The 9,287-nt window shown below is 45.3% G+C and overlaps 1 protein-coding gene across 3 annotated transcripts in view; it reads right to left on the minus strand.

Annotated features, from left to right (window-relative positions):
• LOC137320571 (paladin-like) overlaps positions 1-4,589 on the minus strand; it is a 98,297-nt gene extending 93,708 nt beyond the window's left edge. For all 3 annotated transcript variants that reach the window (XM_067982254.1, XM_067982253.1, XM_067982252.1), the window contains exons 1-2: positions 4,436-4,589; positions 2,955-3,134 (exon numbers count right to left, since the gene is read on the minus strand). In XM_067982254.1, the coding sequence (XP_067838355.1) occupies positions 2,955-3,134; positions 4,436-4,471 (216 nt within the window). In that variant the 5' untranslated portion in view covers positions 4,472-4,589. The remainder of the gene's footprint in view (positions 1-2,954; positions 3,135-4,435) is intronic.
• Between the last annotated feature and the right edge of the window lie 4,698 nt (positions 4,590-9,287).

The following is a 9,287-nucleotide window of genomic DNA, read 5'->3' on the forward strand; positions in this document are numbered from 1 at the left end:
GGCGGGAAAGTGGAGTTGAGGTCGAAGATCAGCTTTGATCTTATTGAATGGCAGAGCAGGCTCGAGGGGCCGTATGGCCTACTCCTGCTCTTATTTCTTTTGTCTTATGTTCTTATGTCCCACTTCCCTGCTCTTTCCCAATAGCCCTGCAAATTTTTCCTTTTCAAGTATATGTCCAATTCCCTTTTGAAAGTTACTATTGAATCTGCTTCCACCGCCCTTTCAGTCAGTGCATTCCAGATCATAACAACTCGCTGCGTAAGAGAATTTCTCCTCATCTCCCCTCTGGTTCTTTTGCCAATTACCTTAAATCTGTGCCCTCTTGTTACCGACCCTCCTGCCAGTGGAAACAGTTTCATTCTTTGGATTTTGTGTGGCACACAGTGAGAGTCTATACCCAATGACCTGCATGACACTCATAAACTAATGCTGAGGGCAATTTCTCAATATTACTGATTAGTGGTGGAGAGAAGGGACATTTTAGACAAATGTTATGCAGAACATTGAGTTGCATCCTTCCTCTCTGAAATACATTTGTTATCTCAAGAGTGGAACAAGCCATTATTCTTGGGTGGCCCAGTCACATTAGCAGACTTCCTTCTTGGTAGTTTTTAGAGACTTTTGACAGCAAACAGACGAGGAATCCACCAATTGTTAGCCAAAGTGATGACACAGATGTCTTATATTTTTGGTATATTCATAATTCTGCCAGTGGTAAATTCATTCATTCAATCAATCAAATACAACTTCTATTAAAAAGCATTTGGACAGTTACATGGGTAAGATGGGTATAGAGGGATATGGGCCAAGTGCAGGCAATTGGGACTAGCATAGTGGTATAAACTGGGCGACATGGACATGTTGGGCCGAAGGGCCTGTTTCCATGTTGTAAACTTCTATGATTCTATGAACTCAAAATCCTGCACATTCATCATTGTGAATGGGCTCGTTGAACTTTGCGAATGAGCTGAGCATTGTTTCTGCTGGTGGTTAGGTTTGGAAAACTGGAAGGGGATAAATTTTAATGAAGAGAAGGAGGAGAAGAACAACAGCAATGGTAGCAACAGCAACCTGCATTTATACATAAAAAGACGTTCCAAACGCGTCACTATGGCATAAAAAAGAGCCAAAGATAGAGGTAGTAAGAGGGGTGACCAAAATCTTGGTCAAAGAGGTGGGTTTTAAGGAGGGTCTTAAAGGAAGCAGGGGGTGTAGGGAGGGAATTCTAGAACATAGGGTTTAGGCCCATGGTGAGGCAAGAAGCTAGAGTCAGTGAGTTTGGGGGAGATTTGTAGTTCTGGATGAGGTTGCAGAGATATGGAAGGACAAGGCCATGGAGTGGTTTAAACATATTTTAGGAAGCAGACGAGCTTTGCTGATGGTGAAATTCTAAAATGGTCCAAGGAACATGCTTCCGCATTTAACAGATGTCATGGTGCCTGGAGTCATGGTCAGAAATTTTTAACATTATTTAATTATTCAAAAACCAAGCAAGACTGGAAAGCAACCGTTTGACATAACTGGGCTACCAAAAAAAAGAGCTTGCAACCAAAAAGTTCAATGAGTTGCTGCAAAGGAATCACCATCTTACAAACCCCTGAGGTCTCAGCCAGTTTATTATTGGCAGCCATGAGCAGACACTGATCATCAGTGACTTAAATAGAGACTGACAACGGCCGTAAGTGGAGCTCAGGCCACTCCACAAAGCCTCCAACAGAACAATTTGGGATGCTGTGCTCCTTGACACTTCATTACCAGATTGAAAGTCTGTAATTGAGAAGAGCTGCTTCCACCTGTGATGACTGCTACTAGGAGTAAAGTATAGAAGACACCACTATAGGTAAAACAACAACAACTTGCATTTATATAGCACCTTTAACGTAGTAAGACGTCCCAAGGCGCTTCACAGGAGCGTTATCAAATAAAATTTGACACCGAGCCGCATAAGGAAATATCAGGACACATGATCAAAAACTTGATCAAAGTGATAGGTTTTAAAGGAGCATCTTAAAGGAAGAGAGAGGTGGCTGGTGGAGTGGTTTAGGGAGGGAATTCCAGAACTTAGGGCCTAGGCAGCTGAAGGCATGGCCGCCAATGGTGGAGCCACAAGCTAAAGTTCGAGGCTACAATGAGATCCATTCACTGTCAGTGTGAACTTAAAAAACTCTAAAATATTCCAGCTCCACAAAATCTGGAGAATAACTTTGTCAACAGTTGGGCCTACCTGCCCAATTCCACATTAAGTACACCACACATTTTTTTCTTCATTGTACTCCTCTGTAGTGAATCTTCACTGCCCACTTGTTAAAAACGATCCAAAAAATGAATGCACAATTTTGCAGGGTATTCTCAATTGACTAATTAGCATGAACTCCCAGTGCAGCTTTGGCCTTATGTTAGAACCTGACCTAGTGGAGGATGTGAAAAATCTGGTTGGCATTCAGCCCTTAAAGGGCTGCAGTTCAACTTTAAAGGAACGGTACCATTTAAAGGTAAGTGGCTGCATATTGGGGCAAATATTGTTTCAGTCTTTATAAAGGCTTTTAAAATATTTTCAGCCTTTTTTCCAAGGCTTGGTGTGGGGGAGAGGGAGGGGAGAATTATCAGGCAAAAATGAACTAAAAGGAAAGCCAACGTGTTGAGATAGCGAATGGTTTCTGTGGGCAAATGATGGAGCTACAGCACCCAGACCTCAGTTTCAAGGGTGGGAAAGTGGACATACTGCTACATAAGACAGATGTTGAGGAGATAGTTGACAGAGCTAAGCCATCTGCTGGCCATCTTCTTCAGCCAACCTGCAACCATGGCACTGCCAATGGCAGCCAACATACCACCATCCTCAACTTTTATGACTCTGCTCATTTCAGTCTAGCACTGCTGCACCAACTAATGTGCTAGTCACACATGAGAGAGAATCACTGGTCAGCACAGCCAGCAGTGAACACATTTCTCACCTGATGTCCTTCCTCCTTCAGTCTTTGTAGTATTTTGCAGAAGCCATTCATTGTTGGCTGCCCCATGCCAAACACTGGATAGCCAAGGTGAGTCTGGCGAAAGTTTGGTGCCCCATAATTACTCATGGTAAGAAGGGTATCAATTTTGTTGTTGAGATCTTTGACCATGAAGTATTTCCCCTGAAAGGACATATAGTCAAATATTGTATTACCAACAGACGTCATTCACTGGAGAGCTTTGCAAACAGTTCCTAATAAATCAATGCATCGTTGTCATGAAAGGATTTTTATCTCCTTTGTAATTCTAGAAACAATTAAACATAGAGTTCAGCTTCTGAATTTCCATTTCTACATTCAATAGTAATACTAATGAGCTCAATGGGGAATTATCATGTGTAACTTACTTAAGGCATCTTTGGAAGTGGCTGAGTAACAATAGTGGAATTCCCCACAGTAAGTCATTTCCTGCAGCTGGGAATGTAATTCATGAAAAACTGGCTCTCGGATTCTGCCGCTAGGATATGGGAGCTGGATCTAACTCTGTAAACACAGGGAGCCTGCTCGCAGGAGCCGATCTCTCAGAATCCAAACTAAACAAGCACTAGTATAAGAGTCTGACCCAGTAGCTGCAGTGTTGAAGATGGCATGTGAAAGGAATTGAGCACAAATCCACACGTCATAGAAAGTGAGTTTAAAAAAAGTAAAATGTAAACAATGAATGTTGGAAATCTAAAATAAAAACAGAAAATGCATAGCAGGTCAGTCAGCTCTTGAAACAGAAGGATGAGTTAACATTTAGGTTTAATCCTTTTGGTACGGAGAGACAGGAACAGTTACTTTTATAAGATAGACATGTTGGGACATGGCTGAGAAAACAGTGGGGAGGAGAGAACAGCAGGTAGGGCTCAAGCTCAAATCTACTAACTACTTTCACGAAGAAGCTGTCAGTGTTCTGGTTGATTTTGTCCCTTACAAACTTTCAGAGTATTTTCCATAATTTATTTGAAATACTTAACCATGCCATCTGACTGAGGGAAGAGTCGCCCGGGTCTTCTGAATCTCCAGCATGCTTCACAATCTTTACAATATTGTTGTTTTTTTAATCCCAATGTATTTGGTATTTTTGGAAATGATAGCTTTAAATGTTTTTAAAGCTACTCCGTGCAACTTCATGTACCATTTTGTTCGTAACGCAATGGGAGAAATGAATAATAAATCACTAAGGATGTTTACTAATGCTGCCGACGGAGATGATCTGTCTACAGACCAAACACAGCAGGATATCTTTTCCCAGTATGAACACATTATAAATGTACTATTTAGTGGATAATGCCTATTTGTTGACATACCTCAGATTGATACATTTGCAGTCTGCTTGCAGCATAATACACTAATTGTTACTAATATATCTTTACTCTTCTGCAAGTAATAGATGTTCAAACTGTACAAACACATCCTTCAGAAAAGACCCAATTACTTACCTGTACAAGGTAGTGCTCAGGTAAACTGTCATTCATACTGCCAATGATGTAATGGGCCTTGTGAAAATCATCGTGAACTTGAAATTCTTCCTTCAAATTGTACCTTGGAAACAAGCAGAGGATAATGAGAATTCAGCTGTATAAGTTAGCAAGCTCAGGGGGAAAGTTGTTGTACTAGGCCTGTGATTGAAGAGAAGCAGCTGATCGTGACAGCCAGGAATGCAGCTGAAGGCCTCTCAGGAACAGGAGTAGGATATTTAGCCCCACAAGCCTGTTCTGCCATTCAATGAGATCATGACTGATCTGTGACCTAACTCCACATACCCACCTTAGCCCCATATCCCTTAATACCTTTGGTTCACAAAAATCTATCAATCTCAGATTTAAAATTAACAATTGAGCTAGCATCAACTGCCGTTTGCAGAAGAGAGTTCCAAACTTTTACCACCCTTTGTGCATAGAAGTGTTTCCTAACTTCATTCCTGAAAGTCCTGGCTCCAATTTTTAGGCTATGTCCCCTAGTCCTTGACTCCCCAACCAGCGGAAATAGTTTCTCTTTATCTACCCTATCAGTTCCCCTTAATATCTTGAAATCTTAGATCAAATCACCCCTTAATCTTCTCAATTCCAGGGACTACAACCCTAGTATGTGTAATCTCTCCTCATAATTTAACCCTTGGAGTCCAGATATCATTCTAGTAAATCTACACTGCACTCCCTCCAAAGCCCACATTCCTAAGGTGCGGTGCCCAGAACTGAACACAGTACTCCAGGTGCTGTCTAACCATGGCTTTATATAGCTGTAGCATAACTTCTATCCCCTTGTATTCTAGTCCTCTAGATACAAAGGCCAACATTCCATTAGCTTTTTTGATTATTTTCTGTACCTGTCCATGACATTTTAATGATCTATATACATGGACCCCTAAGTTTCTTTGGACCACCACTGTTTCAAGCTTGTCACCATTTAGAAAGTACTCAGATCTATCCTTTTTAGGTCCAAAGTGGATGACCTCACATTTGCCTACATTGAAATCCATTTGCCACAGTTTTGCCCATTCGCTTAACCTATTAATATCTCTCTGTAATTTTATGCTTCCATCTACACTGCCTATCTTTGTATCATCGGCAAACTTGTATATGCGGTCCTCTTTTCTGTCATCTGAGTTGTTAATAAATACACGTTAATGTCGCTAATATGTTAATTTACCTCATACTGATATTATTTAAACAATATCACCAAAAAACAGATGATCTGGTCATTACCACATTGCTGTTTGTAAGACCTTGCTGTGTGCAATTTGGCTGCCACATTTCCTACATTACAACAGTAGCTACACTTCAATAAAGTAATTAATTGGCTGTAAAGTATTTTGGGACACCCGGAGATCGTGAAGGGCACTATATAAATGCAAGTTCTTTCTTTCTATTGTGCCTGTTGGCTTATCCAACGGGAGGCCCCAGAGGGAAATCCTACTGCCCAGTGCCATTACCACTTTCAGTTGTAACATGAAACTTTATCTCATTACAAACTGCTATGTAGAATTGCAGTAAATTCATCAATGTGACAAATCCATGATAACAGAGCCAACTGAACCTTTATCAGTCACATTATTTATGCTGCTGACATGGGACAGACATTACGGGCTCAATTTTTCCGGGAAATTACGGGTGCGTAGGGGGGACTCCGAAAATCGGGGAGATCCTGATCAGGTTCAGAACCCAGCTCCAACCTGCAGACTTCCGGGTTCCCCACTGATGTGTCTGGATGCGTGTGGGCCTCCCGAATGCGGAAGTCCCACCGGCAATTAAAGCCGGCGGGATGATACTTTACACTGTTGTTTAGATAGTTTAAGTAGTTGAATTACTTCATTTTCTCCGCTTTGAGGCGGGGTGCAATTTTGAAGCATCCTCAGCGTGTTTCCCGTGCTGTGGGAAACACTCCATGTTGCAACAGATGTGTTTCAGCCAGCAGCCAGTGAGACATTCAAATTCTTATTTGACAGACGGGGAGCAGGGCACTCAGTTCTTTCAGACAAAGTTTTGGCTGCAAGATCTTTGTGTTTTCACTGAAAATTCTTACTTTCCACTCAAAATTCTTCTGTTCAAACATATTTAACTACTTTGCAAAACCCCTCAAACTCACACCGTCAGGATGGGGGGGGCGCCATGGCTGCATTCACCACTACATCTGAGGACGAGCAACATCACCAGCCTCGCCAGGCACGGCGTCCACCTCCATCACTTGGAGCTCCACAACACAGGGCTGCGCCCCAGGCACCTGCACAAGAGCACGGAGGGTAACAACAAAGAGAGGGACGTCGCAGAAGGCACTCCCCTCACCAGAGGGTCTACTGATTGAGGCTCAGCTTCCTGGACCTCTCTGAGGAGCAGTGCATACTGAAGCTCAGAGTCAGTCGCCAGGTAGTCGCAGACATCTGCAGCCTCCTTCATGTCGAGCTGCTCCAGGCTGGGCCGAGCAGCATCTCCTTACCTGTCACTGTCAAAGTCACCACTGCCCTCAACTTCTTCGCTTCCGGATCATTCCAGGGTACCACCGGGGACATCGCCAGGGTCTCTCAGTCGTCTGGACAAAAGTGGATAAGGCAGGTCACCGACAGCTTGTTTTGCAGGGCCTCGCAGTATGTCAACTTCCCCATGGACGACCTCAGCCAGACGGAGAGGGCAGTGGGATTCCACGCTGTGGCTGGCTTCCCACGGGTGCAGGGTGCAATCGATTGCACCCATATAGCAATACAAGCACCTCCACACGAGCCAGGACTGTTCAACAACAGGAAGGGCTATCACTCCATCAACACTCAGCTCATCTGTGACCATCGCAAAAGATTCCTTCACGTGTGTGCCAGATTCCCTGGCAGCTGCCATGATTCCTTCATCCTCTGGGAATTCAACATCCCGCCCCTCTTCCACGCACCGAACACCCATATGGGCTGGCTCCTCGGGGACAAGGGATATCCCCTGCACACATGGCTCATGACACCTCTGAGGAACCCCATCACCGAGCAACAGCGTCGATATAACGACAGCCACATCGCTACCAGGTCTACAATTGAGCATGCTATAGGGCTGCTCAAGATGCGCTTCAGGTGCCTCGATCGTTCTGGGGGAGGTGGCACAGCAGGGCACAACAGAGAGGGGTGCCGCTTCAGGAGGCCCCATCCACATCTGGCACCCACATTGAGGAGGAGGAGGCGGAGGTGAAGTGGAGGAGGAGGAGCAGGAGGAACCCATGGGCAGAGCAGCTGCTCACCTGGCTGCTCGTGAGGCCAGGATGACACTGATATGTGAACGGTTCTCCTAACATCAGACAGTGTGAAGAGTCCAGTCCTCACACCACCTGGATAGAGCAGCGCCCACACCAGCTCCCCCCCCTCCACCGCCCCTCCCTGCACAAAACAGTCCTGCAGCTACACATACACCCATTGTAAAGTGACCCAATGGGTGGCATCAAGTGTCGCCGTTCATGGTGAAGCTCATGAAAGGGCCTTATTACAAAAGCCAGTCAAGAATGGCCAAGATGTGGCAGTGGTGGTGACAATAATAATATTTAATGTGAGTTTAACAAAAAGCTAATATAAATAAAAAACATGACTAACCGTCAAACACCCTTGTGTATCGCCTTCGTGCTTACAAAACCTTCGCTTTTATCTTCTGACTACTTCTATGTAGTGCTTCCCCTGTGGCTGCAGCAGAGGTAGTGGCAGGTTGCTCTTGTTCATGCCCTGACCGCTTGGATGGTTTGGGCCTACGCCCTCTGGGTTTTGATGTCCGTGAGGGCCTCTCCAAAGACTGCTCCACGTGCACCTGCGGAGGGGCAGACTCGGCCACCTGGACAGGAGGCAGCATTGCAGGTACAGGTTGAGAGAGAGGCAACGGGTGAGACGTGGGAGCGCTTTGAGTGGCGTCCCCACTTCCATGTCCCCTTTCACCATCATCCCTCCCCGGGCCACTCTGCTGGACAGCAGTTTGGAGGACATGTGTGAAGCATTGTAAGGCCAGTGCTAGTGTATCTGCCTGCCTGTTTAAGGCAGCAGAATGTTGTTCACCCTGAGTCCGAACGGTCGTTGTCAGGGCCTGAATGGACTCATTTGTGAGCCGTGCTTAAAGCTCAATGAAGGCTAGCCTTCTCTCCATTGCAGACATTCCCACATTTACCCATGACAGTATCTCATAGAGTTGCTCACATCCCTGTGACACTATCTCAGAGATTCCCTCACGTCCCTGTGACACCATTTCAGAGATTCCCTCATGTCCCTGTGACACTATCTTAGAGAGTTGCTCACATCCATGTGACACCATCTCAGAGGTTCCCTCCCGTAACTGTGCCACCATTTCACTCATGCAGGAGTTGGACTCCTCCATCCTCTGCGCTATTGTGGAAAGTGCGCGTGGCACCTGTTCCAGCACCTCGCAAATGTGCTGTTGCCCCTCGATCATTCTCCTTTTAATGGATAGCCCCCAGGGTTCAGCATCTGCATCCAGCTGAGCAGAGCCTGGAGAGTTTGCTCCCACTGATGCGGACTCTCCGCAGCTGCCCCTGCCACAAGTGTCTGCTCGTGCTCACATATGTGTGTGGTGACTCACCAGATTCCAACCCAACTAACTGAGGACTAGAATCCACCGAGGTGTGTGTATCTGCGCTGGTGGATGGCTCACTATGATGTGATGGTGCCCCCTCAGAGGCTGGCAGGTCCTCTGAGGAATCGCCTTCAGCCGTCACAGCGGTAGCTGAAGGCCCTGTATGAGAACAGAAGGCAATATTAAGCATCATCACAGATGTGTCATGTTGCAATGAGCATACTGAGGTGCTGAAGATGGCAAGGCATGTTAA

Source organism: Heptranchias perlo, chromosome 4 (genome assembly GCF_035084215.1).
Source record: "Heptranchias perlo isolate sHepPer1 chromosome 4, sHepPer1.hap1, whole genome shotgun sequence".
NCBI lineage: Eukaryota > Metazoa > Chordata > Chondrichthyes > Hexanchiformes > Hexanchidae > Heptranchias > Heptranchias perlo.